General features: G+C 59.3%; 2 protein-coding genes across 3 annotated transcripts; one reads left to right on the top strand and one right to left on the bottom strand.

Annotated features, from left to right (window-relative positions):
* Nucleotides 1–6,662: 6,662 nt before the first annotated feature.
* On the top strand, nucleotides 6,663–9,911 carry LOC127060116 (uncharacterized). 2 transcript variants are annotated; one of them, XM_050979755.1, is made up of 2 exons: nucleotides 6,663–9,417; nucleotides 9,450–9,911. In XM_050979755.1, exon 1 carries the CDS (start codon nucleotides 6,666–6,668, stop codon nucleotides 7,623–7,625), a length of 960 nt encoding a protein of 319 aa, XP_050835712.1. In that variant the 5' UTR covers nucleotides 6,663–6,665; the 3' UTR covers nucleotides 7,626–9,417; nucleotides 9,450–9,911. The 2 variants fall into 2 exon arrangements, with proteins under 2 accessions (XP_050835712.1, XP_050835713.1); XM_050979756.1 differs by having other exon boundaries at nucleotides 6,663–9,449; nucleotides 9,546–9,911.
* ARHGEF37 (Rho guanine nucleotide exchange factor 37) lies at nucleotides 6,667–19,457 on the bottom strand. The gene is made up of 13 exons (XM_018915593.3): nucleotides 19,314–19,457; nucleotides 17,118–17,321; nucleotides 16,650–16,773; nucleotides 16,186–16,333; nucleotides 15,266–15,465; nucleotides 14,652–14,782; nucleotides 14,063–14,167; nucleotides 13,329–13,439; nucleotides 12,388–12,717; nucleotides 11,621–11,749; nucleotides 11,068–11,263; nucleotides 10,487–10,659; nucleotides 6,667–10,202 (listed from the first exon to the last, which is right to left on the bottom strand). The coding sequence occupies exons 2-13, from the start codon at nucleotides 17,307–17,309 to the stop codon at nucleotides 9,993–9,995; spliced, it is 2,049 nt and encodes a 682-aa protein (XP_018771138.2). The 5' UTR covers nucleotides 17,310–17,321; nucleotides 19,314–19,457; the 3' UTR covers nucleotides 6,667–9,992.
* Nucleotides 19,458–27,974: the final 8,517 nt, after the last annotated feature.

Here is a 27,974-nt window from a genome sequence, read left to right as displayed (position 1 = left end):
CGCAGCGCTGGCACCGGGCAGGCAGCGTTTAGGGCCGTCATTATCAGTGCTGGTGGCGCTGGAAAAGGAGCAGCAGGGATGGGATAAAGCACAGACTGAGAAATGCTCCGGCCTGGAAAAGCAGAGGAGGAGAGGGAGCGGGATAACGGGAGCGCAGCAGTGAGAGGCAGCGCCTTTCCCTGACGGAGCAGATAACGGAGCTCCGCGGGTCAGCGGCTCTGCCTCCCCACCTGACATCGAGTGCCTGCCGCTCCCCAGCAAGCTGTCGAGCCGAACTGCACTCAGAGAGTGAGATTTTTGGATTCCCAAAATGTTTGCCTAAGATTTTGCTCGCTGCTTTTCCCGCTGGTTGCCGTGAGATGGAATTGGGGAAAGCCTCAGGTGTTGGGAACATCTTGGACAAGGATGGAGCCCTCCAGCCACAAGCCTCGATCGTGGCAGGGGTTTTACAGCTGGGGCTGTCCCAACAGGGCAGGAGCTGCAGCCCTGTCCCCGTGGCCATGAGCAGAGGCAGCTGTGCCATCACACCAGTGCTCAGACTGGGAAGGACTGGTGTACCTTCCTGGGAAGCCTGGGTGGGATGAGTCTGCCCCGGGGGAGCAAGCCCAGCCTTGCACAGCCTTTGGGGGTTTTCCCGAGGTGCTGGAGGTTTGCTCACCTTCCCTGGGAGGGTGTGATATGGGAGAAGCCTCCACATGCGATGGAGATGTGCCTGGCGTGGGTCTGCCCAGGGTGGTGACACGATGGGTGTGTGACATCCCTGAGCCCCAGGGTGCAGGCTGTGTGGCAGGGAACATTCCAAATCCATTTTCCCTGCCCTGACTGTGAGCTGTGTTCACCACCCAGCTGGGCTCGGATGGCTGGGCCTGCTGGGGGCAGGTGTGGGGGATAATGGAAAAAGAAGGGATGAATGCATCCAAGGGGCTGGCAGGGCTGTGTTCCTCAGCATCCCTCTGGCCTTTGTCTGACCTGTGCCCACCAAAGCCAGGCCTGGGAGGGGGTGAGGAACAGCCAGACCTGTGCCTCTGCTCCAAGTGCCAGGCTGAGAACAGCACCCAGCGCCTTTGTCCTTCCCACAGCCCTCAGCATGGGAGAACTGCTACATTATTTCACTGGAAAAACCACATTAATCATCCTCAGCACCGCCTCCCTGGCCTTTGTCACAGTTTGGTGCCCCAGCAGCGGCTTTAAAAGCATTATTTATTTTTAATAAAAGCTGATCTAAAGAGCGGCGTTGGTGGGATGATAAAAATAAAAATGCAGTGGTTGTCACAACTGTCAGCATCCCTGGGAACGGGGTCTGGCAGTGCCCGGCTGCCTTCCCCCCCAGCCTGAGTGGCTGCACAGGAAGGGAGGAAGCACCAGCAGCACGTGCCTTGGGCAGCCTCTGTGCCAGGAAAGCAGCTCCTGCTCCTTATTTTAATACACAGGTGCACTTCTCTGGTGTATTTGTAATTTTCTAAATGTTTAGTAACTTTAATTTCATTTACTGCACGAATAAATGAGCAAATAGGACATATACAAATGTTGGGAATTAGCTTAAGTCTCTTCATTAAAAGAACTATGTGTTATTAAAACATCTGTGTTGCAATGTGCTGATATCACATTAGCAACAGGAATAAGAAATCCTGTTTATCCCTAGGAAACTGGATTTTCAGGGCATGGTTCTGGCAGCGTGCACCGGGGCTGAGGCTGTAAACCACAGTGCCTGGCAGCATCTCCATTTCCCCAGGGAGCCCTGCAGAGTCACGGGGCAGCATTCCATGTCCCAGGCTCCAGGGCAAGCTGAGAGCTTCATCCTGAGGCTGTCCCTGGAAAACCCTGCCTGCACTGCCCAGCCCCAAGCAGTGTGCATCAGGCAGGGGGAGAGGGAAGCATGCAGGAATTGTGCAGGAATTGAGCAGGAATTGTGCAGGAAGGATGCAGGAAGCGCACCTCACTCACTTCCTGACCATCTTTTCTCTTTCCATCACTTTTCCTTCTGGCAGGCAGGAACAAAGCTGGACTGGAGGCCCTGGGCAGAGCCCAGCTCTGCACATCCCTGCTGCTGAGCCTGTGCCTGCTCTGGCCAACCCAGCAGGTTTCTCTGCAGAGCAGAGTCAGGGAGCTGCACCAGGGCTCCTCTCAGGCTCAGGTTTCTCCTGGCTCTCCCCGAGGAGCTCCATTTGCAGAGCCCCGTGAGCAGCAGGGTTTGAATGCTGTCTGGCCGAGGCAGAGCACAGCCGTGGCTGGGACAAAACAAAACCAGCATTCACGGGCGGTCATTGAAATTCCCAGCAGCTGTTCCCTCCCGGCACACTCAGGTCTGCCCTCCTTTGCTGTCCTCAGGCACTTCCAGGGACATTTTCCTGGGTGGCAGGGGAACAAGTTCACCCATGACCAGCATCCCTCCTCCTCCTGCTCCTCCTGCCTGATGAAAACCAGCCCTGCTGGGGTGGCACTGCCTGGTTCAGGGGGTCATTCAGTGCCAGCTGGGTGCTGCTCCCTGGCAGACACCCTCGGTCACCGGCACCCCCAGCCCCTGCCCCGCCTGCCCCTGGCTCCAGCTCATCCTCATCTCCTCGTGATGCTGCCTGAGGCTGAGCCCGGCTGTGGGGGCAGCAGCCCAGGCTGTCTCCATCCCCTCCCCACAGCGGGAGAACGCCCGGGACACCGGGAGAGCCCTCAGGGATGGATGGGGCTGCGGGCCAGGCACAGCCACAGCAGCCGGAGCTGAGCACCGCCCCGAGCACGGCTCACATGAGGCAGAAATTGCTGGGGCACATGTTTTGGTCAGGCTGGGCTTAACCCCAGCCGTGCCTGGCCATGGGGCAGGCAGGGGCACGCCGGGCACGGCAGCAGGAGCCAGCCCACTGCAGGGCCCTGCCGGAGCCTGGCTCACTCGGGGAGCCAGGGCCGAACGCTGCCTGCAGCCCCAGCACGGCTGTGAGCACAAATGAGTTTAGTGGCCTCAATTTAATTCCCTTTTGGACATGGTGGGAAACAGATATAAAAGGAGGGAGAAGGGCAGCAGAATCCTGGATTGATTGGTGCTGGGATGGGATGGGATGGGATGGTGAGCTGCAGACATGTGGGAGGCATGAGGTGCCAGGGGTGAGCCCTGGGGCAAAGGGGGCTGTGCTGGCAGCAGGGATGGGTGCCACAGGGACAGCAGAGGGGGTGTCACTCCTGCTGGATGTGCCCGGTTCCTGTAGCTGGAGCCACCAGAGTGAGGGTGCCCCAAGGACAGGGCTCCTCCATCCCAGGATATCCATGGCTGCCAGGAGAATGCCCCTCTCCCCCTGCTCTCCTCACCCAGAGTGTCCCTGGGGCCAGGGCACACCCAGCCAAGGGAAGGCTGGCAGAGGGAAGGTGCCACTTCCAGCCCTCAGGAGCCAGGGTTCCAATTTCAAAAAATAAAGTGAGGTTTTCATCTGTACTTGCTTAGCGAGGTAATGACTTTATTTCTGATGTGATGCTCTTGTCCCTGATGGCTCAGGCACGGAAAGGGAGAGCTGATAAGAGTGAAGAGGCCCGGACAGAGGGATGCTGGTGGCTGCTCTGTGCCTGGCATTCCCCACCTGGATCCCTTCCAGGGGATTCCAGAAATGCTGTCAGCTCTGGGAGCTGGACTGTGGGCATGGGGAGGGCAGCAGCTCGAGGAGGTGAAAGCCAGCCCTGATAAGAGCTGGGCTCTGCCCCGTTATGGCTGTGGGGAAGGCACCAAGAGGAGCACAAGGTATTCCATACTTGGTGTGACCTGCCTGGATCATGCTGTGCCTCTGGCCTCATCCTCTTTGGGAGGAACAAACCCTCCCTGACATCCCTCTCTGCCCACCCCATGCCCCTGGGTGACTGCTGAGGCCTGGCAGGCAGCAGGGAATGTCCCTTCTTGGAAGATTTAATCACTCCCAGAGCAATCCAGCTCCATTTCTCCATCACAAGAAACAAACTGATGTGTTTTGCCTGAGGTAACTGCTTTAGACTGGGAGGGCAATCCCAACCCCACTGCACCCAGCTCCCCCCACCCTGAACAAGAAGCTGGGCAAAAGACACATTTTCTTTGCTGAGGAGGAGGTTTCTCCTCTTCCCCCATCACTTGTTCCAAGTTTGCCAGTCCCACAGAGACATGAGCAGAGCTCTGTGCAGCTGGAGGGTTAACATCTCAGCTCTTCCAAATAAATAGAAAATGACCCAGTTTCTTTATTTTCCTCTTTTCCCAAAGTCCAAACACCCAAAAAAATGAGATGGTAAGTGGAAGCCACAAATAGATTTCATGTACCCTGGCAGAGCTGGGAGATGAAAGCAGGGAAATCAGCTCCTGCTTCTCTGCTCAGACCTGGGAATGGTGCAGCACCTCTTGCCAGGGGTTCATTTCCCTGGATCAACCAAACAGGAGAGGTTTTGGGTCCGATCCCAGCTCAAATCCTCACCCGTGGAGGACCAGGCTCTTCCCAAGCTCTCCCCAGTGCTGCTCCCATCTGCCTTGTTCCAAGCATTAAGGTGAGTGGCAGAACGTGCCCAGCCTTCAACTATTCCTATCACGTCCCATCTGGAGACAGAAATCTGCCTGCTGGCTTCACAATTAAAATTGAAATGATTTGATTATGGGGCTTCATTAGTAAAAACAAACACCAGGCAGCCTCCCTCCCTCTCCCCCCACATCCCCGCCCAGCCGTTCCTCCCTGGGGCTGTTTTAGGTAAATCCCAGCCGGGATGCGGTCGGGCTCACAAAAGGCTTCGTGTCTGCAGCTTGGAGCTCCAGTCGGGAGCAACCTGAAAGAGGCAGATTTTAGACCCACAAATCTCCTTTGGGCAGAGAGGGAGGAGCAGCCCCGAGGGCTCGATGGGCTGCTGGGAGTGCCCAGCACAGCGGGGAGGAGAGCAGGATGTTTTCCATCCCCTCCGGGTCCTTCCCAGCCCCTCTGGATGCTTTCCATCCCCTCTGGGTCCTTCGCAGCCCCTCTGGGTGCTTGCAGACCTCACCAAGGGGCTCCCAGAGCTCTTGGGGCTCCTGCCTGGACTCCGTCCCCTTCATCCCATGAATCTCTGCACCTCCACACCAACCTGGCCTCGTCCTTGCTCTCCCCCTTTTCCTTCCCTGCAGCTGTAGCATCCCACGGGAAGGGCTGAGCAGGCTCACAGCAGGCTGGAGTAGGCACGGAGCAGGCATGGAGTAAGCTCAGAGCAGGCTTAGAGCAAGCACAGAGTAAGCTTGGAGCAGTCATAGAGCAGGCTTGGAGCAGGCTGGGAGCAGGCACGGAGTAGGCTTGGAGCAGGCTGGGAGCAGGCTCAGAGCAGGCTGCCCGTGGTCTGTGCAGATGCTCCAGTCCCTGAAGCATTGGCAGTTCTGGGGGAAGCAATTCAATTATCACTTGGGGCGTTGGGAACAGGCTGTGCAGGCTGGGAGAGGAGGAATGCCAATGGAGGAGGGCTCGGGAATGCTGCTGGGTTAGGGTGCACTCCCTGGGACTGGTTCTCTCCAGTAGTGGCAGGACAAGGGGAATGGTTTCCAATGGACAGAGAGTAGGGTTGGGTCAGATATTTGGAAAAATTGAAGTGTCACCAAGGCAGTGGCACTAACAGCATTGCTGTCCTACCCTGGCTTGCCTTGTGGGCTAAATCTTTAACCAGATCAAGGGTTTAACTTTATCAGTAGCTGGAAAAACGTGGCACCACTTCCTGGGGGCAAAGTATCTTGATCCCTGCAGAAATCCATTTTCCTGGGCCTCACTCAGCAGCTCTTTTGGCATGGGGACCCGTGGAGCAGGGAGCACCCAGTGCCCTATGCCACACCTGGGCTCCCAAGTGCTTTTCCCTCCAAAATCATGATTTTCACAGCCCCAAGGAGTGGGCACTTCCCCTGGCAGGGTGTGTACCTGGTCATGGCTTGCCCTCCTGGTGGGCAGTGCAGGAGGGAAGCCGCACAGAGCAGAGGCTTCTGTGTCCCCTCAGGGGAGCCCCCCAAAATCCCCCTGCCAGCCCCACCAGCTCCCCAGCCCTGGAAAACCTTGCACATCCCCTGGCCAGAGCAGGATGATTGATTATTGTTATTAGAGGTGGAGAACAGTTTCTGTGCACAGCCAGGTGGCTCAGGAGCAATTCGTCACTCACGGGTGAGGGGGGCCGGGCTGTCCCTCTGTCCCTGCCACGGTGGGAGCTCTCTGCAACCTCGGCAGGGTCCAAGGTGGCTCCGGGCGCTGCCGGATGGAGCCCAATCTGATGGGCACGGGCAGGGCTTTGGCAGCGGCACAGCCGCAGGGCAGGGCTCCACCTGAGCTGATCCCTGCGCCCCGGGGCATCCTGTGCGATAAGGAGGCGGGATGGCAGCCCCCAGCCCACAGCAGGGATCCACCCCAGCCCACGGCAGCCCCCAGCCCCACGGCAGCCCCCAGCCCACGGCAGGGATCCAGTCCCACGGCAGGGGTGATCCCCATCCCGGTGCCCCCTCCCCTGTCCCCATCCCGGTGATGCCCCCACCCAGCAGAGGGGCAGAGAGGCAGGGAGGAGACACTGGAAGCACCCACAGCCCCTGGCACAGGGGTGCTGGGGGCAGTGCCAGGCCCGGCAGTGCCAGCCCATCCCGGGGCTCAGCTGGCAGCACCAACACAGCGGGACAGGCGCAGCCGGTGCGGGCGGCGAGGGGGGGCTGTAATGACGGTCCAGCTCAGCAAAGGTAGCAGAGCATGAAAGCAATTTCACACTTTATTAGACAATTCAGGTGCCAGCTGCACCAGCCTGGAGCGAGCACTGCTGTTCACAGCTCCTCTCCTGCTCCGCAGCCCCGGTTTCCTCTCCGTGGGGCTCAGCCCTTCCTCGGGCCACGCTGGTCCCAGCAGGCACAGGCTGGCTCTACCTGCGAGGGGGGGCTCGGGCTGCTCCTCGTGGGCCACCATGGGCAGGTGGCAGGGAACACTGCAGCACAGGCTGGCTCTGCTGGGAGCCAGCTCAGCCTGGCAGCGTGGGCAACCCAAGCTCTGTGCCTAAAGCCACTAGGGCTGGCTGTGCCCTTCAGCACAGGTGGCCACCCTGCTCCTCCTGGCTCCCTCTCCAAGCCTTTTTGTCCTCTCCTTTCTGCACCCTGTGGTGAGGGGATGGCTCTGGGATTGGGGCTTGTGGCAGCTGCTTTTTCTCACACCTCCCTGCCCCGGGTGCCCCAGCAGAGCCGAGGGGCACGTGAACACCTGGGCACTCAGCCATCCTCCTGGCATCCCGGGATCTCACCTGGGAAGTGTTTCGTGGCCCCGCCGTGTCCCCAGGGAGCAGCAGGCACACGGAGCAGAGCCGGAGCTGCTCCCGGCACGTGGCCGGGCTGGCACCCGCGCCCTGGGGACACTGTCACACCCCGCGGGTGGACAATATCCAAATGCCTGCACGTCCAGGATATGAATCAGCCCGGACAGGAGTGCAGCAGCCGCGCTGGGACACCCGGAGCTGCCCCGGAGGCAGCCAGGCAGCGCTGCCAAATTCCGGGCGGGCTGGAGGGCAGGTCACGGGCAGCAGCGGCTGCCTGGCCCCGCTGCCACCTCCAGATCAGCCCTGGGCATGGCAAACCACTGGCCTGGCATGCATTTCCCTGTTTGCACGGCTCTGTTCCCCCAGTGCCAAGCCGTGGCATAGTGGCACCGAGCCAGGGCCATGCCTAACCTTGACCTGGCCTCCTGGCAAGCAGCCGGCCCTGCCCAGCTGTCCCCCCATGCCCCCAGGCACAGGCATGTTCCACCGGGCCAGCCAGAGCATTCCTCCCGGGAGAGCCTGTCCTTGAGAGGCTATTTAAAGGAACACTTGTGCCCTTTATCCCCCACCATGTCTGGGCTGGAAGAGCCCCATGCCCTCCCGTGACTCCGAGAGGGCAATTCCAGGCTCTGGGCAGCAGCAGTGCCGTGAGTTTGGGTGAATTCAGGGAGAAGGGAGGGGTGCAGGCACCCATGTCCTGCAGCCAAGCACAAGGCCCCATCCTGGGGACAGACCCCTGGGAAAGGTCCCCCGGCCATTGAGGCTGGCAGCAGGGCTGGGGGGAACTGCAGAGCCCAGCTCACCCCTTGGCACCCACAGGCTGCAGGAGCCACATGAACTCATTGCCCTCTTCCTGCTGGATGTGCAGCCCAGCCCTGACCACCCCAGACCTCCTTCCAGTGGGAAGATGGGGGCCCAGGCAGCAGCTGGCTCAGCACTCCTTGTGCCACCGTCACCTTTCAGCCCCCAAGGGGTCTCAGGCACCCGAGGGCTGTGAAGCAGGACCTGCCCCTCTGCTGCCATGGCTGGCACAGGGCTGATTGCTTGTACACACCACCGAGCTGGCAGGAAAGTGACTTGGGAGGGAAACCCGACCTGGTGGGATTTGATTAGGGATGGAAAAATCCAGAGGAGCCACCTGCAGGGAGCTGGTGGGGTGAGCCCTGTGGCTGCAGGGCCTGGGCTGGGTGGGCAAGCTCAATGACCCTTGTCCCCCAGCCTACTCATTTTCCCTTGCTGAGGAGCCCACCAGCCTTTCCCCATGCTGGGAGCATCCCCAGGACACGTCCCAGCTCTGTCACTGCTGTCCCCTCCCAGGTTTGCTGTAGGTGAGCATTTCCTTGGGCCTTTCAATGGCACCCAGGCAGAGGTGGCTGCCCCCCAGCCACCCCACAGGTCCAGGTGAATGGAGGCTGAGCCCCACTCTGCCTCACACCAGACCCCAGCCACACACGGGGGACGCACAGGACACTGCCTGGGGCTGTCCCCACCCGCCTGGCACCTGCTCAGGGTTGGGTGAGGCCATGCCAGCCCTGCCCCACTGCCCATCCCGCGGCCACGGCTGCACTGGGGAGCCCGCGGGGAGCCCGTGGGTGGCCGGGCGTGCTGCTGCCCCTGGGCAGGGCAGGGCAGGGCAGGGCAGGACAGGGCAGGACAGCTGGCACGGGCACCTTTGATGTGGGCAGCCCAGGAGCCCAGGGCAGCCGGGGCGACGCCAGCCGGGTGCTCCACTGGCCCCAGTGAGGGATGGGCAGTGTGTGGTGCCAGTCACAGGGGGCACCTGAAGTCCCCTCTGGCACCACGGCAGGGCTGCCCACCTCAGCCCCTCAGCATCCCATAACAGTGCAACCGCGGGGAAACTGAGGCACAGACACCTCGGGAATGGTGGGAGGGGGCTCTCTCCCTTCTCAAACCAAGCCTTAGGCCAGGACCGACACGGATTGATTGTCCCAAAAACCTCTTCCATGGGACCTGTGTCAGCCGGCCGGGGATCCGTGCGGGTGGCAGGGGGACGGGGGCCCCGGGAGGGCCGGGGGTGGCGATCTCCGTCCCCCCGCGCGGGGCGGACCCCGGGCGGTGCCCCCGCACCAGCGCTCCCAGTCCGGGCCGGGCGGGCACTGGGAGCGGGTGCGGGGCGCCCTCTGGCGGCTGCAGCCCAGCGCTGCCACAGGGCTCAGGGCGCCCAGGGAGCCAAATTCTCAGGTACTCAAGCGCCCAAATAGCCAAATTCTCAGGTACTCAAGTGCCCAAATAGCCAAATTCTCAGGGGCCCAGTTTCTCAGGCTCTCAGTTTCTCAGGTACTCAAGTGCCCAAATAACCAAATTCTCAGGTGCTCAGGTGTCCACCTGCCCAGTGCCCAGGTGCTCAGGTGCCGGAGTGTCCCAGTGCCCAGGTGTCCAAGTTTCCCCTGCCTGGCAGAGGACCCCTCTTCAGTGCGGCTCCCTTGCTGCTCAATCCTGCTCTAAGCAGGGACGATGCTGCCTCATCTCCCCAGGACACATTTGTCACTTGCAGGGATTGCAGCAAATCCCTGGATAACTGCAGCCACCTGCCCTCACTCCCTGGTGCTGCTTTGCTTTGTGCCAACACACACCAGACCTGGCACCCTCATACCTCCTGTCAAAAGGTGCCTCCCAAGTGCCATCCTTGTACCCGTGTCCCCCGGGTGCCTCCCACCACCTTCCCAGCCGAGGGCTGCCTCCCTCCAGCATCTCCTGCGAGGTGTCCCAGGTGCCAGGCTGGCTGCTCCATCCTTGCCCTGCTGGGGCTGGCACGCTCACACAGGCAGGCTCCAGCCCGCCGGGTCCTGCACGGGGACGGTCACCAGGTAGCTGGAGGGCACGTAGCCCCTCTGGCCGTTCACCTCCACCAGGCTCCACTCCCTGCTGCCCTTCTTGTCGTGGGGCTCCAGCAGCAGCACGGGCTGCCCCGCCTGCAGGCTCAGCTCCTGCGGGCTCCGGGCTGCGAAGGAGAAGCCGGCCACCACCTGTGGGAGGCAGGCAAGGAGGGAGGGAGGGAGGGAGGGAGGAAACCTTGGCTGGAGCTGGGAGTCCAAGGGGGGAAGGATGCGGCAGTTCCCAGAGGGTAGCACAGCAGTGCCATGGACAGAAGGACTGGGGGCCCACCAAGGGCAGGTCTCTTGCCCCGTCCACCCTGGTGCCAGCAAGGGGGAGACCTGGAAAAGCAGATCCACCTTGCCACCCACACCAGGACTAGCAGGGAGCTGATGGTGATGCTAGAAATGGCCCCAGGGATGTCCCCCACTCTCACCTGGAATGTTGGGGTGAAGGTGGCCACCTGTGGCCTGGGAGCTTCAGGGAATGCGTAGGAATGTCTCCTGCTCTCTGTGTCACTGTCCAGGCCCAGCAGCTGCATCACAGGCTGCTGCACTTGGGCTGGGCTGTAGGGCCGGAGTTTTGCAGCAGGAACAAACCCTCGGGGACCTGCAGGACACAGACACACCCAGGTCACGGGGCCCTGCTTCCTGGCACACGCAGCACTGGCTGGAGGAGACAGGAATGTCAATTTGGCTGTGGCCTGGTGTGGCACAGCAGCCCTGTCCATCACTAGGGGACATCCAGGAGAAATCCCCACCAAAAAGGGAATTCCATGTGTTTCTGTGTGCATGGATTCATTCTCCTTCCCCAGCCATGACACTTCCCCCAAGGAATCAGTCAGGGCACCTGAACCTTACAGCTGATGGCAAAGCTCAGGTGGCCTTGGGCTGAGCACAGCCTGGAAGGGAGCACTGGAGAACACGGCCTGCTGCTTCATCCAGGATAAGAAAGGATTCAGGTGAAGCTGGCCCTGGTGCCAAGGTGAGGAGAGGCTGCCCACAGTGCCCACAGTACCTCCAGCATCCACCAGCCACCTGCTGGTGTTCCCCTTGGTGTCGGTGCTCTGCAGCAGAGCCACGATCTGTCCCCTCAGCAAGGTCAGGTCCAGGTCTCTGCTGCCACTGATGTTGCTGGTCACTTGGTAAAGCTTGTCTGGGCCGTGCTTGCTCACAAGGGAAAGGACCTTCCTCTCCTCGGCAGGGGTCAGAGGCTGGTGGGGAACACGAGACACAGGAGCATTCCATGAGACCCTCAGGGTGCTGAGGCCCTCCAGGTACTCCTGCTCTCCCTTCTGCAGGATCACATCCCAGGGACAGGTTAAGAGCAGAAACTCATTCACACTCCCTGCTCCACCCCCAGGTTTGGAGATGAGTGTCCAGAACCAGAGAGCTGAGCTCTTCCATCCCTGGTTATCCCCAGCTCTCAGGGGCCTGGGGGAAACACTGTGGCAACCCCTGGGCTCCATCTGAGCCAGCCTCCCCACCCAAGGGCATTTTCTGCACTGGGAAGCCACAGTCCAATCTCTCTCTATCCAGCTGGCCTAAGCCATGCCCTGCCCTGCCCCTACCTGTGTGCCAGGGCTGGGTGCCACGGTCTCAAAGGCCTGGCAGAAGGCACGGAGCTGGGCACCCGACTGCTGCAGGCTGTCCTCCATCACCTTCCAGAAGCTGGGCAGGGCCATGTGCCCATGGGGCAGCTGTGGAGACAGACTGGGATCAGGGAGGGCCCTGAGAGAGGAAGAGCTCTGGGCAGAGGCAGAAGGGAAGCAGGAGGAAGAACAGGGGGGAGAAAGCAAAGAACAGACCTGACCACTAAATTCACCTTGCACAGGGGATCAAAGGTGCTCTCTCTGAATTTGATCTGCACCTTCTTCTCCTGGTCCTCGCTCAGGGCTGAGCTCCACCCCAGGGCTTCTGACAGCCCTCAGTGAGGAGTTTTGAGCAGTGAGGAGTTCTGGGAGACATCTCCCAGGGGATGCAGCTGGGGGAGGTTTCCCTAGCCCAGGAGCTGCCTTTCTCCTCCCTGCCTTCCTGGCACAGGGCTCTCAGGACCTCTGAGCTCACACTGATCACTCAGACAGCAGCACATCAATAAATTACCAGTAGTGCCCACAAACAGAAAGCAGGACAGTGTCTGACAGTGCAGAAGAGAAAATTTGGCTTTTTCCAGGCAGGAAGGAAGGGAGATCCTTCTTACAATGCTCCACAGGGAGCTGTGTGTCTGCAAGGACAGGTGGGCCACAGCAAACCTTCAGTGCCCTGATGTCTGAGAGCTCTCCCAAACCTGGAGAAGGCAGTTCTAGCTCAGCTCCTGTGCCTGAGGGGTCCCACTCACCTGCTCCAGCTCCTTCTCTGCGTGGTGCAGGACCTGGGCAGCCAAGTCCAGCTGCAGGGCACTGAAGGAGCGCAGGATCTGCCCCAGGAGCTGCACAGCCACCTGGTTGAACCGGGGGAGCTCGGCCACCAGCAGGTCATTGATGGCCAGGTAGGTGTTCATGGCAGCCTCCTCATCATAGCTCACACTGCCCATCTCACTCTTCCTCTCCTGGATCTCCTCGTAGTCCAGCAGCTTGTCCAGGCGCTTCTTGACCAGCTGCTGGGGCCCCTCCAGCATGTCTGAGAGGCTGCAGAGGGGCTGCCACACCAGCCTGTCCACACGCTGCTTCTGCCAGGTGAGAACCCCAATTTCCAGGTGAGCCCCTCGGACAGGAGCAGCTGCCAGCACAGGGGCAGGGGGCAGAGGCCTGGGGATCTTGTGTGGAGTGGGAAGCCCCTGGGACATCTTTCCCTGAGGGCACACAGAATGCCAACCAACACAAACCCTTGGGAGGGAACATGACACAATTCCAAACTCGTGCTCCGTGGAAAAGCCTGGAATGGCTCAGAGCAGTCTGAGCTGAGTCTCCCCCCATACCCCTTCCCAGAATCCATTTAAGGGCTCTCTGCCCCTGCCTTGGGATGTTCTGGTCTCCTCCCCATCTCCCTGGAGGCACATCAGGCACACACTGCAGCTCACCCCAGCCCTGGCTGGGCTCAGGGGCTGTGCTCTTGCTGTGTCCCTGTCCCTGCCCTCCCTTCTCCCCCCTGGAGCTGCTCCCTCCCTCCATGTGCCAGGGACTGCAGATGGATCCTGTTACTCCTGGCTCTGCCTGCTAAGCTGGGCTCTGGGGGACCCTGAGGACACTGGGGTGCCCTAAGCTCCTGGCTGCCAGCCCCCAGTGTGCCCTGGCAGAAGGAGGGAGAGCTGAGGGGGATGTGCAGGGCAGGAGCACTCACAAACTCGGGGAACACGGTGCTCTGGAGGAGCTCGGAGAGGCGGCGGTGCTGCTGGGCTGGCCCCTGCTCCATCTGCAGGTCACAGCGGTGCGGGGTGGGCAGCAGGAACGCCTGTGAGGGAGGCAGCACCACACTCCTTTAGCTCCTTCTCAACAATCCTGTGTGGGCAGCCCTTGTCAATCTTTCCTGCAAGGTCTTTCCAGCCCAGGAATCGCTGCTGAACCCTCGGCCAGTTCCGGAGGCTTTCCTGATAATGCTGTGTCTGGGGATTGCATGTTTTGCCAGCACTCAGACTTTCATTTTTCTCAGATGCCCCAAGGGATTTCCATGAGAAAATCGTAGCAGCTGCTGACCCAGGTGATTTCAGAAGGGCAATTTGTTGTCAGGACTGATCTGGGGGCATTTCTGCCTTATACACATTATTAAAGCAAGAATTCCCAGGCTGAACAACACCCGGCCTTTTCAATCATTTAAGACCTTGAAATAACGACAAGTTTAAGGACGGATTATTCTCAACTGACACCAGCTCAGACAGTGTTGTCAAAGGCTCAGCTTTGGTTTAAACTCCCCTGGACCTGAGCAATCCTTGGGTGTTGTGCAACTCCCTGACACAACAGCTCAGCTGCAAATCCCTGAACATCCCCAACAGCTCCTGCTTTCCACAGGGCTTGAAAGTATTCCACAATCCCAAGGAACAGCTCCCGAGGGGATGGGGCCAGTGGTCAAGGTGTTACCTTTAAGTGGCCCAGGTAGGATGCCATGTTCTCCTTCAGTGTGGCCACACTGGATGCCACACACTGGAACTTCTCTTCCAGGTCATCATATTCCTTGTCCTCAGTCTGGAAGGAGAGAGGCAGCTTGTCACCAGCATGGGCAGGGCTGATGCCCATTACAGCAGCCAGGCACCTTCCTGGAGCTCACAGGGGTGGGACAGACAGAGCAGACCCTGGGGGGCTCCATGAATCTGGAAAGGGCTCAAAACATCGGTTCAGGCAGCAACAAAGCTCTTGGTGTGGTCATGGTGCTGAGGAACACTGGGGTGTCTTTCCTTTTCTGGGGGGCCCAAGGGTCCTGCAGGTCCTTTGGGGGCCAAAGTGCTGCCCTGCAATGCTCTGGGGTAAGGAGTGAGGCATGTCCCTGCATTCCTCTATCCCACTGCTCCTTGGGATGATGGAGGACCAGGAGGCAGCACCAGCCACCCCTCCCCATACTGGCCTTGTCCTCCCTATTCTGCCATTAAGGCACTTCAGAAGCAGCAAAATGCCCCAGAAATTATGCAGGGAGAGGCAGCAGGTGCCCGGGGTGCAGGTGAGGGCTGCCCACCTTGGCCACGATGCCAGCCTCGTGCATGAGGAGCCGGCTGAGGCGCGTGGTTTTCTTGGCGATGGAGTGGGTGTTGAGGCGCGCCAGGCGGTCCCGCAGCGTCAGGTGCTCAGCCTTGTTGTATTTGGTTGCTGCCTCGGGGGGGAGGGCACAAAATAAGGGGAAAAAAGATCAGAAGAGGAGACTTCATGGCTGAGCAGGCAAGGAAGGTGAGCAGCACAGGGGATGATCAACAGGATAAGCACAAGCCACATCAAAGTAGGGAAGGACTAGGAAAACCAAAGAGAAAGGTGAGCTCCCATCTCTGGGGAGCCTGATTTCTCCTATCCCAAGGGCAGAATTGTTATTCCCCATTCCCCAGCCCCAGGAATGTGGATAGACTGGTTTTGTCCTCAGCCCCTCCATGCCACCCTGCTCCTGCAGCCTTTGGGTCTTACCCAGAGTGGCACTGACAGGACCAGAGCAGTTCCAGGAGCTGCCTGCACAGTCTGCAGCTCTACCAGGCAGGTTTAAGCGTAGGGCAGGAGAACTTTGAACTGATTTAAGTGGGAATTAGTGCCCAGGAGACCACTGGGTGCTGTGCCCCCTCCTGCACCGAGGCCCTGGCCACTCACCCACTTCCCGGCGCTGTTTGTACTCGTTGATGTTGGCATTGACCTGGGCCATGGCACGAGCTGCTGCCTGCAGGGCTGAGTGGGCACTGAAACTGCTCGGGGTGTTCTCCAGGATCTTCCCCAGCAGCAGAGGGTACTTGGTGACCCTCTGCACGGGCATCACCAGGAAGAAGCTGAGGTCTGAGGCGCCCGTGTGAGGCCTGGTGGAGAGGGGAATTGCTCAGGGTTGGTGTGCGGGGCTGCCTTCCTGCCCTGCTGCTCTCCATGGCTTCTTTGGGACTGTTTGAGGGAGAGAGTAGCCCAGATGTTGTGGGGCATTTCTGGCTGCTCCCCTCCAGCTGCAGGGGACTGTCCCTGCCAGCCCCAAGGGCAGTGCCAGCCCTGGGTGTCCTGCCTCCCTGAGCAGTGCTGTGCTTGTCCAGCCCTGGACAGAGGTCAGTGGGCAGCAGGGAGGGAGGGCGTTGGCAATGTCGCCTTTCCCACCCCCAGGAAGGCACCCATCTCTCTGTTGGGAATCACATCACCTGTGCCCTAGGCAGTGAATCCCAGGAGCTCCTCCACTGCCACTCCTGATTCTCCTGCCTCTGACAGTGTTTGTGACCCCCCCGATAGTTCAGGTCCCCCAGGGCCAGCCTCTCTGCTCAATGTGTCTCTCTGCTCAATGTGGGGAGGATGTGCCCTCCTTGGGGAAGGCAGCAGCTGTGGATGTCACCCATCCCTTCTTTTGGGATCCATCATAAAAGATTCTGAACCAAGGGTCCAGGACAGGCTGACAGGAAATGCCACAAAGGTGGTGGCCACGATATGACACCCAGCCTGGTGACACAGATCCATGCAGGCAGCTTGTCCCGAGAGGGGAAGGGCAAAGCCAGGATGTGAAACAGAGGCAGGGAGGTGGTGCCTAAGCAGCAGGGACCTACACGGTGGCATTGAGGGTGTCCAGGATCTCCTCCTGCAGCCGGGGGTCCTTGCGGTAGCTCTCCACCAGCTGCAGGGCATGGTCGTAGCTGGCACAGTAGATCTTGTAGACTGCCTCCATCTCTTCCTTGAACTCCTGGAACAGCGTGCCTGGGGAAGGAGAGTGGGGCTGGAGAGGAGGGTCCTTTCCCATGAGAAGGCAGGGGTTTATCCCCAGCTGCTGGAAGGACAAAGCCAGTGGAGCAATGCCAAGCATGCCAGGGCAGGGCTCTGCCCCCCAGGCACCCTGCTAAGCTGGGCCTGCTGCTGTCCCCATCACCCTGCAGGCTGGGCAGGTCAGCCTTGCCCCATGGGTGGACACAGTGTGGTGGCATCAGCACTTCCCAGAGCCCAGGGCAGGGGGCAGGGTGGGCTGGCACACCCCCACACGGGGGCACGGGGCAGCCATTGGCACTGTACCACTTACTGATGGAGAGCAGCTGCTCCTGCCCCTGGCCAGCTGTGGCCTCCAGCCCCTTCAGGAAGCGCCTGGAGACATGGAGGATGTCGTCAGTGTTAGAGAAGAGTCCTTCCAGGTCCAGCTCAGGCAGCTGAAGGGAACAAAGATGCCCCAGGCTAAGCCAAATCTATCAGAGATGGACCATGTGCTTTAGAGGCACTGCTGGTGACCTTCTACCTGTCCCATGGGACAGCCCAGTGAGTGATGCCATGTTTCAGGAGGCTTTGGGGATGCTGAGATCTGTCTGGGCTCCCAGGTTAAGGTCACAGGGCGGCTGTACTGGGTCAGACCCAATGTCCATCCAACCCCAGAGCCTGGCTGGTGAGGGGGAGCACAGGAAGGTGGAAGGAGCACCTGCAGTGATTTGGGCATCTCACAGCTCTGGGCAGAGTCCCCCTGCAGTCCCCAGGCCTGGCAGGGTGTGCCCCAAGTCACCTGCTTCTCCTGGAGGTGTGCCCGGATGTCGGACACGCACAGCTGCATGTTGTTCACGTAGCTGGCCTCGGTGCTGAGGAGCTCCTCCACGGCCAGGCGCTGGCTCAGCTCCATCCTGTCACAGGGCATCTCCTCGTACACGGCCTCTTCAGCCTCAGCTGCATCCTCAGAGTCGGGCTCTGCACTCGCCATCTCTGCTGGGCACTGCAGGGGTGGCAAAGGCAGCCCTGGGACTGGTGCTCTGGTGCCCAACCCAGCTCAGTGCCCGTGCTCCCTCCCCTGGACCCCACAGCACATCCCCATGGACACTCAACCCATCTGCACACTCCGAAACCATAAAACCATCACGTGCTGTGAGGCAGGAGCAGGCTGGCTGCAGACACCCACGTGTGGCAGGCAGGGACTTGCCACACACACGTGCCCACACTCCGGTGACCACGTGTGGGGCTGGGGTGCAGGCAAGGAGACCCCCAGGTGCCAGCAGGGCCTGGCAGCTGCCACCCAGCACTGGGACTGTGTAGGGACCCATCCCCATGGGCAGAGAAGGGTTTGCCACCTCTGCTCCAGCTCCTTGCTGCCAGGGCCAATTGTTCCCACTTTGCCTTGGCTGCCAGCGCCTGGCACCTTGCCTGGCATTCAAGGGTCCTGTTCAAAGTACAAAGAGTGGTTCTGCAGTGCTGGAACAAGAGATGTTTCTGTGACAGCAAGAGCTGCTTTAAAAGCCACTGGGATGGGGGAGAAGTGGGCAGGGCTGCTGCTGCCTCTGCCAGATGTACTGGCAGCCCCTGGTACGCAATGTCAGGGCCCTGAGTGGCACAGCACACTCTTCTCTCCTCTCTGCCATGGAAAATCTGAGCTGATTCCTGATATTTTCTTCTCAGGAAACACACTCTGCTCTAACTGATACCAGGGAGGATGAGCAGCTCCCAGAGCATCACAAACAGCGCTTGGCTGCTGGCAGCAAGGCCTTGAGAGAGAGAGGTGTGGCACAGACACAGCTGGGCTGTGACCAGCCCCCAGCCAGGCAGGATTCCTGCCAGCCTCCCTGCGGAGGAGGAGAGGAGCAAAGGCAAGGCAGAGGTGGCAGATAAAAGCCAGATGGCACAAGCAGCAGCACAGACTTTGCCCTGCCCTTCCTGCCCAGCCAGTGCCAACCTCCACAGCCAGACTGCACCATGCCAGGTGCCCCCTTTGGAGGCTGCAGCCCCTCTCCCTGTCCCCACCGGGTCCAGCTGACAAGTGGCTGATGCAGCTGCGAGCCGTGGACAGGGTCACTGTCCCCTCCTGGCACTCGCCTACTGCTGGGCTTGGCACAGCAAGTGAAGTGGCACTGGACCTCCACTTGCCCAACAGGGGTGCGTCACCCTGCCAGCTGTCACCCCTGGGACTTGGCTGCCTCCCCTGCCTGTGGCATGGCATTGGCTGAGATGGGACATGGGGAGGAGGAGCCTTTCTGCACCCCTCTGCATGCTTCTGAGGTGTCCGGGCAGAAGGATTCCCATCAAGGACCAGTGTCCTCTGCCTGGGGTGGCAGCAAAACCCCAGTTCAGTGGAGGCAGGTGGAAAGGCCCGATTTGAGACACCCCCTGAGCCCTGGAGGGGTGCTCTGCAGCTCAGGGCATGCCAGTATTGGGGTGTCCCTGGTCGCTGCAGCAGCATCCCCAGAGCACAGGGCTGCTCTGGGAATTTCCCCAGGGTGCAGAAACCTCGTTGGCTCCCCTCACCTCCTGGCCTGAGACCTCAGTGGGACAAGGGGGCAGTGCAAACCGAAGCCGCAGCATTTCTGGCCAGCGTTGGAGCAGGCACACAGCGCAGGAGCAGGTTTCGTTTTCCCAGCTCCCTCACAGGCAGCTTCCCGCATTTGAGCTGTCACTGCTGCCTCGGGGACTGCCAGCATCCCTGTCCCTATTGGGGCTGCCACTACCCCTGTCCCTAAGGGGGCTGCCAGCATCCCTGTCCCTATTGGGGCTGCCAGCATCCCTGTCCCTGAGGGGGCTCCGGGCATCGCTGTCCCTAAGGGGGCTCGGGGCATCCCAGGCCGTGACGCGGAGACCGGCCCGGCCCTCCCCGACAGCCGCGCACCGGGGTCACCGGCTCCGGCCCCGCAGCTCCCACCGCGCCCCAGAAGCGTCACCGCCACTCCTCAGCCAGCCCAGCCTCGCCTCTGCCCCCCGAAATCCCGGCCCCGGCTCTCACCTGCGGAGCGGGCGGGATTGCGCAGGTCGCCGTGCCCGGCTGCGCTGCCGCTGCTGCGTGCGGTGACACCGCAGCCGCTCCGGGCGGGCACGGGGGGATCCCGAGCGGGGTATGATCCCGAGCCGGGGATGATCCCGAGTGGGGCTGATCCCGCCCAGGGGGCCCGGCCCCGCCGGTCCGGGCCGCGGCAGCCGCCGCCGGTCGGTGTCGGGCTGAGCGGGGCGGTCCCTACGCACGCCCGGCGGGCGGGAGGGGGCTGGCGGCCGGCCCGGCCGGCACCGGCTGGCCCCGAGCGCGCCGCCCCCGCCGCACCGACACCCGGCACGGGCTCCGGTTCGCGAGAACAGCGGATCCCCCGGTCTGTACCGGCCCCCGGAGCCGCCCTCCGTGGTGCCCCCCGTCCATCCAGCCCCCGGTGCTCTGTGCCGGCAGCAGCTGCGGGTGGAGGGCAGGGGACACACCGGGAGAGCAGGGGACACAAACTCGCCCCTGTCACCAATAGCAGGGACCGGTCCCCCATGTCTCCCTGGCATCGCTGTGGGAGAGGTACAGCCCCAGTGATGCCTTGCTGTTCCCACAGCCCATCCCAAACGCTCAGGGCTCCCGCCGTGTTATCCCAAGGTCAGGCGTGTCCCCGGCACTGCCCCGCTGCTCTGCCGTCCCTTACCAGCTGCTCAGCCTCGGGAACGGGGACAGAGAAAACAGAAATGAAAATATAACCGAGGAAGCTGTTGCCAAGATTAGGACATGGGGAACCAGTGCCTACTTGGCATGAAGTTGTTTTTTTCACTTGGTGAAGTGTTTACATCCTTATAAACAAGCTATTGAGAAGAGAGAGGTGTTCCCTCGTCCTGACCACAGGGAGGGGATGGCAGCACCGGGGTTTTTCCAGGCAGACCCACAGTGTGCAGAAAGTGTCGCTGTGAAAAGTACTCTGAGTTTTTCGGTGACTCATGCAGGACAAGGCAGCGTCTGTGACCAGATCCAAAACTCCCCATGGGCCAGGACAAGCTTTCTGGCACTTCCAGCCCTTCCCTCTGGTTTCCTTTGTGGGACCCTTTCTGATATGGGCTGGACAGGGCAGCACGGAGAGCCACATGCACCTGCTCCACTCACTCCCAGCCAGTGCTGGTGCCACAAAGGCCATCCTGTCCCTCTGCTTGTCCTGCCACAAAGGCCAGCCTGTCCCACTGCTTGTCCTGCCTGCCTCCCATCCTGCCCACAGAGAGACAAAACTCATGGAACTGGCTGGCTGGGTGGCTGGGGTAACGCATCCCAGGAGAATCATTCCGAGGCTGGTCTGTGCCATATGGGAGTGACACGGCCACAGGAGGGACCACACACGGCTGGGCAGCGAGGGCATTACCTGTCTGTGGCCTTGGGCACACAGATGTCCTTCGTCCCTTGCCGGTGGCAGCAGGGCTTCTGTCCTTGCCCAGGTGCTCTCTGAAGCAGCAAGAGGCCCTTTGGGCTGGCAATGCTCTGATGCCACGAGTTCTCAGCTCCATCTTACTGCCATGTCCAACAAAGCCATGGGGACACATCACAGCTGCTTTGCTCCCATCAGCACATTGTGGATGATCCAGAACAGGAGCCACGAGGGAATCCCAGCAGGGCAGAGCTCCCTCCTCCCCCAGCATCTTCATCCCACACCCCCAGCCCCAGCTCCTCCCCGGCCAGCTCACACCACGGGTGCTCCCTCAGGCACATTTCCCATTCCAGTCTGGTTTTTCAGAGGCAGGATAGCCTGGCTCCAGCGAGTTCCTTGCAGGATGGGCTTGTCCTCCTTCCTGACAGCTCCTTCCCTCAGCACAAGCTGTTTCCTTCCTGCTCTGCTGATGGCTCCACACACCTCCCGTCCAGCCCCGGGCTGGGGCTGCGGCTCCACTCACCTCACCTGGGTGGCTCAGGGAGCACCGGGAGCGCTGTGACACTGTTGTCACCGCTCCAGGGCTGCGCAGGAGGTGCGGCAGTGGGCTGGCTGCCCTGGCCCGGCTCTCCTTACACGAGGAAAACAAACAGGCGCCGGCTGGTCGACGGCAAGTGTTTGTGTCCCAGAGCTGTGCTCTGGTGAAGCCAAGCTGAAGTGTCCCAGCAGGGTGGGCTGTCCCCTGGCACCCAGCTGGGTGGGCTCCCACCCTGCCAACACCTCACCCTGGAATGGGGTTATTTCCACCCTACATCTCACCCTGGACTTGCTGGCTCCTGCAAAGCCTTTTTCTGTTTTGCCTTTTCCCAGCTACGCCAAACATTAATGCTCGGGATATGGGGATGAAAGCTAAAGCCATCAGGGGGCTCTCTGGGAACACTCCAGACAAGCTTGGAGTTAAACAGGGCTTGATCAGAAAATAAACACAGCTTCCAGCCATGCAAAGCACCACAGCTCGGGCTCTGCCTAATAACAGCAGGTGGGGGGTTCCTCCCCCAGCAGCAGGTTTGTACAGGAAAGTTACATTTCCTCAATTTAATCTCTTCCATTCTTACTGTTCTTGGGACTTCTTTCCTCTCTAGAAAGGACCTGGTGACCACAGGATGGAAAGGAAAACACAGGGAGAAAAACAGCAGCTCAAGAATGTGCTCCCAGGTGCGTCCTAATCACAAAACTTCCTCCCACACAGGGAGGCAGGGCTCAGAAGTGAACTTTGCCTGTAGCCTCAGTGTGTGTGCTGTGCAGCTCCAGCCACTGGAAAGGAGGGAAAAGCCTGTGAAATTAAAGGTTTTCATTCTGCTGAGCTTGCCACCAGCATGAGCAGCTCCTGAAAAACCACAGGGATGCCATTGCTTCCTCTTCCTTCTTCCCTCCCCAGATAATGTGCTTAGGAGGGAAGGAGGGCTGTGCCTGCCTGCTCAGGATAATCCCATCAGGTACTCAGCCAGGACTGCCAGGCCGGTGGAAATGCTGTCAGCTCCAGGGGTCTGTATGGAGCTGCAGGCTCCAGCCCATGCCTGCAGCACGAGGCAGAGCACAGCCTAAAAATAAGCAGATAGGATTCGATCTAGGCAGAATAAATGAAGAGTCAGCTCTTTATTTTCAAGAGGGTTATTTATGGGCCTTGCAGAGGTCTCATTCATGGAAGAGGCTTCAGTGCTTCTTGGTCTCTCTGAGGCTACAGCATGGATCCTCCTGGACCCATGTTTTTGTGGTAGAAGCTTCATGTCCACCAGCCTCTCTGGTCCTTCCCTCTCCCCTCTGCTGTCCTGCCTTGCTTTCCTACACCAAGATTTTCATTTCTCTCCCAGGGCTGGTGGCTCTGGGCTTTTCACCCACTTGTCACAAATCCCTGTAGCCAGCTGAGCCAGCTGGTGCTGACAACAGCTCAAGGAGAAAGGCAGAGTCTGGTGTGAGGGCACTGAGATGTTCATATTTCTGCCCTGACAGAGGATCCTGCTCTCTCAGGACCAGCATGGAGAATGCAGACTTGTGCACAGTCCACGGGCACCTGGGCTGGAATGCAGGCAGAGATGGAGGTGTCTGCAGCATCCTGCAGCTCTGGCAGGAAGGACACATGTCCCCAGGCCAGCCCAGCCCCACACATGGCCACCCACACCCTTGCCCAAATCATCCCACAGGGCACCCCACTGAGGACCTTCTGCCTGCAGCAAGGAGGTAACAAAACATGAGAAAAGTAAGAAGAGCTCAGAAAATTCTGGTGGTTTCTGCTGATTACTCATTTGTACTAATCCAATACTGATCTCCTCCCTGCCTGACTTTGTAGGATTTCTGCTCCAACCACGTCATCATAACCACCCACCCATGGAGCTGGAACTCCACGTGAGCTCCTCCTCCTCCTCCTCCCCCTGTGGGCACCCCACACACCCGGGCACCCCGGGCACCCCCTGCCCACAGCCAGCCCCAAGTGCTGCCGCTCTCCTGCACAAGGCGAGGCAGTGAGAAGCCAAGGGGAGGCACATCCCCTCAAGAGTCACCTTCTGCTTTGGGATCAGGCATCTATGGAGTCCCACCAGCTCCTCCAGGCAAATTCCTGCAGGACTGGTTGTTCTGGAGTCGCAGCAGCAGCTGCTGCCTGCGCAGGAGGAGCTGCAGGAGCTGGCTTCTCTTGCTTCAGAGAGAAGGGAGGGGTGCCAGGGAGGTGAGAGCCCCTTCAAGCTGCTGAGCCAGTCCTTGGGCAACCTCCCCATCCCTTTGCCCACTGGTGCACCCAGGAATGGCTGTGCCATGACAGGGCTCGTGTCTCTGCCACAGGCAAGTGTACCAGGTGCCCCTTGAGAGAGCCACTGGGTGTTGTTTCACTACTGAGGGCAGAAACCCAGCCCAGGGGGCTCAGCTGGAGCTCACAGCACGGTGAGGACACCTGAAGCAAAGGCCTGGCAGATCACCAGCTCCACGCTCTGCTGGGAAGGAGGGCAGCCCTGAGCTTTGTGCTACAGCCTGGGGAAGTTCACAGCCAAGAGCCTGGGGATGTTCAGGGCCAAGAGCTTTTTTGTGGGAGCAGCCTACTGCCTGCGTCCCCCTTCATTTTGGGAGAAATGATCACCAGATGCTTCAGAGAGCTGGGACTGCTGGGGCTGCCAGGTGCCTAGGCTGAGAAAACAGGGAGATGTGGCTGAACAAAGCCAGAAGGGATGAAAAGTAGTGGAGGTGGAAGGAAAGCTCCAGAGGTCCCTGGAGCCTCAGCAGCAGCAGAGAGGCTGCAGGGCCAGCTCATGGTTTTGCCCACACATCCTCCTCTCCCCACCACATCACATCAGAGCAGGGAGGCTGTTTGACTGGGGAGGAGTTTGTTGTGAAAAAACCCCAGCAGCTCATGCCATGGAATATAAAATGACAGCCAGGAATCCCAGTTCTGGTGGCACTGAGGTCTGCCAGCTCAGCCTGGGTGCCGGGTACAGCTCAGAATCCCCCATACCTGTGGGGTTAGCCCAGCTCTGGCCGTGTGGAGCTTCCTGCCAAAGTGGCAGCGCCTGTCCAAGGTTACTCTGCCTGTCCACTGCTTCTGCTGAGAGCAGAGCTCCCCTGTGTGTCAGCAGCCATTGCTTCACCTCCTCCCTCCAGCCACAGGGTGGCTGCAGTGTCAGAGGGACGTGTCCATTATTAATGAGTCTCCATTATTAATGAGATTCCAGCTCCTGCAGCCGCCCTGACTCACCAGCCCACGCCCCAGCTCCTCCCCAGGCCATGCTGGTGAGAACACCAGCCCTGACACCCTCTGCCAAGCCTGGCTCCTGCTCTGGGCCAAGGGGACCAGGGGGCCATCCTGCAAGGATGGGGAAGGAAACCTGGATTGTGAGATCTGGCCAGGCCAACCAGCACAGCCCTCAGGGACAGGGGAGGGACAGAGGAAAAAGCTGCCAGGCAGAACAGTTGTTACAGGCAGGAAAGGAAGGGCTGGAATTAAGGGCTTGTTTTCACAGCTAAGGGATGTTACCTGTGGGGAGCCATTGAGTGTGTCCACAAATTATCTGGAAAAGGGCAGGGCCAGCAAAGTGACTGTGTTTGGCACCAGCACTGAGCTCTTTGGAACTGCTGGTCCATGTCTCTGAGCAGAGGACAGCCAAGGGAACTCAGGAAAGGACAGAGAAAACACAAAATCCTCTCCTAGCACTGGTAGCCCAGTGATAGACTCTGAGTGGTGCATCTCCTCCCAGGAAGGGAATCCTGGGGGTCGTGCAAAAAGATGATTTCCAAATGCCTGGAGCAGAGAAAGCAGAAAATTGACTGTTGGAAATGAGCGGGGAAGAAGCAGAGGATGAGAAAGGAAGCACTGGCACTGTGCGAGCTGGGGATGTGCCCACGCTGAGGATGCTGCCTGCAGCTCTCCCTGCTTCCTTGTCTCCAGAGGGGTGTGGAAGAGGCTCAGAGAAGGGAAGCAGGGATGCCCCAAGCTCTGCAGCAGCCTCTGCATGAGGAATGACACCGTGGGCAGGAGAAGGGCTGTGATGCAGATCTGCCCTGCCTTGGGAGGCGTGTGAGGGCAGGGAGGGTGATTACTCACCAGCTCTGCCCCTGCAGGAGTACAGGCTCCAAACGAAACTACCTGCAGGGAAGTTTGGGATGAGGATAAGGAAGTGGTTCTTGGTGCAATGTGTAGTTAAACCATGGAGCTCCCTGCCACAGGATGTGACAGATGCAAAGCATTTAAACAGGAACGGGATGAATTCATGGAAGAAAAATCCTTTGGGTTATTGAAGACAAAGAACCACCACCTCTTCCTTAAGGCTGGAGGTCTGGGGGGAGCTCAGGGGATATTCTTGGGACAAGAGCACTGCAAACATCTGCTGTGGGCCACAGCCAGAGCCAGAGCATGGGTGAGCTGTCCCATGGCTCTGACGTGCTGTCCTGAGATAGAACCAGAGATCAGGAGCTTCCTGGGAACATGGCACACCACTTCCTCCCCCAGGGAATGCTGTCACCTGCTGCAGCCCAAGGCTTGTTCACCTTGTGTGAACACTCAGCACTCCTTCCTTCCCTTCTGCAATGAGGCCTTTTTTGTCTCTCTGCTGAGGGGAGGCAAGTCCCACATGTCTGAATTTTCTTGAGTATTTTCCAAGTGAAAAGTCTCCTCAAGAGAAGGCAGATGGGATCCCAGTCCTGCAAGTGTGGCTCCACCATCCCAGGCTTGCTGTGAGGGGACATTGTTCAGTTACCACACATTCTGGGAACACAGGGCACTCTGTGTCCCTCTGGAGGCAGGGTCACAGGACACCTTGGGACAGCATGGGGACTGCCTCACTCAGGATCCTCAGAAGTGATGGGTCCTGGGCCTGAATCACACGAGATTTTGATCTGCTCCCCAGGTACTGGTGGGGTTTGGACTGGGCCAGTAGCACAGTAATGGGGGTGAGATGTCCTGGCTGGGTGACATTTCTGTGCCAGGCATCAGCCACCACCTCACAGACCCGCAGGAGCTGCTCAGGAAGGAGTGTGGCTGTGAGAGCTCATGCAGTGACAAATAATTCTGTCTGTATTTTCAGCAAGTCTCAGTGCCAAGGAGACCAGGCACAGGGCAGTGACTAGCAGAGCTGTGCTCCCATCATGAAGCCACTCTGCAGCCAAATCTGGTCCCTCCAGCTCTGCAGCAGGGACCAGTCCCTGCCAGGATGTGCTCCCCCTTGGCAGAGGATGATGCAGAGGGAGCCTGTGCTGTGTGTGCAGAGCTGCAGTCAGTGCAGAGCAGAAGGGAGGTACATCCTTGACCCCTGCTGCTCCCACATTTGCTTTTTGGGTGTTTGTGGAGCACCCTGCTCTTCAAGGCACCCAGCTGTTTCCCAGGGCTGTCCCCCAGAGCAGCAGGTCAGCCCACAGCTGCCTCATGTCACAGAGCCCCGGCCCAGCTGTCCCCACAGAGCCACCCAGCTCTGGGGCTGAAGCTGGATGTCCCCAGCTGGTGCCCATGAGACCCCACAGAGCCACTCCTGTGGTGCCTAAATACGGGCTGTAGTGTCCAACATAGGCAAGACTGCAAACCATGGCCCTGCTCTGTGCTGAGCTGCTGCTCATTAGAGCTGAAATTCACTGAAGATCCAGCAGTGAAGGAGCCCTTGACAGAGCTCGTCCCCAAGAGCATCCAAGCAGGACAGCCCGTTCCCTCTTCATCTGCTTGTTCTGCTCCCTGAAGGACCCACCTGTCCTGGCTGCTGCTCCAGGGGGTTGTAGGGCAGGGCCTTGTGCATCGAGGGGCTGATGGATTCATTAGTGATATTTCCAGTGCCTGTGCTGACAATAACATGTGATGAGCCTTTCCCCTTATCTGGCACTTTCCACCCTGTGCTCTTCCCAAACGCAAATGAACCGGAGCTCTCGTGATGATCTTTGGAGGAGGGGAGAGAAAAAAATTCAGGCATAATCAAACAGCATTTCTCAGCTCATTGTTGGGCTTTTTTTAATCTCAGCAAGCATCAGCTTTTGAATGACCTGAAAAGCTCACCCATTGAGTAGAGAAGATGTTCAGGCAGGAAGGAACTTGCTTTAAAAAAAGAGACCAGGGACTGTAATGTCCTGACAGGGGAACTCAGCCTCAGCTCCTGCTCTTAGTAAATTCTCCCCTAATGTGTAAATAGATCCAGAGCACCCCAAAAAGAGGGTGATGGGGCCACTGGGAGAGACTGTGCTCAGCTGGCTCCTGCCACTGGAGAGCAGCAATGTCCAGCAAGCACAGCCAGAGCCTGCATGGGACCAGCTCAGGCACTGCACCAGCTGCTCTTGTACCTCTTACCCTCCCTGGCATCCTAAACCACAGCACACGACATGTATAAAACCCATGTTCCCTAAAATGGTTCAAGAAATTGCACTTAGGAGGATGATTTACTCCCAGGTGTATCAGCTGTCATCCAGCAGCTGAATTGTTTTGTGTTAGAGCAGACTCACCTCAGTGATTTGAACCTGACTGATTTAAGCAGCCACAGAGGAAATGTGCCTTGGCTGCCAAATACCAGAACTCTGCACACCAGCAGGGTAATTAATTCAAAAGCACCAGAGAAGCTGCTGCTGAAGACTTCTCCACAGCACTTGACATGCAGTGAATCAGCTTTACATCCTTTTGGGCCCATGACTCCTTCAGACTCTCTTTCCTCACCTCCCAGTGTATCCTCTCAAGCACTCAAAGCAATTTCAGCCCTGACATCACTGGAAAGTTTGGGCCTCAGCTCCACACACTCTACAGGAAAGTCTTCCAGGGAACAAGTTCATTGGTGGAGCTTCAG

Source organism: Serinus canaria, chromosome 13 (assembly GCF_022539315.1).
Source record: "Serinus canaria isolate serCan28SL12 chromosome 13, serCan2020, whole genome shotgun sequence".
In the NCBI taxonomy this organism is placed as follows: domain Eukaryota; kingdom Metazoa; phylum Chordata; class Aves; order Passeriformes; family Fringillidae; genus Serinus; species Serinus canaria.
Note: the sequence above shows the minus strand (reverse complement) of the source record. Positions and strands in the feature narration are given on the sequence as shown.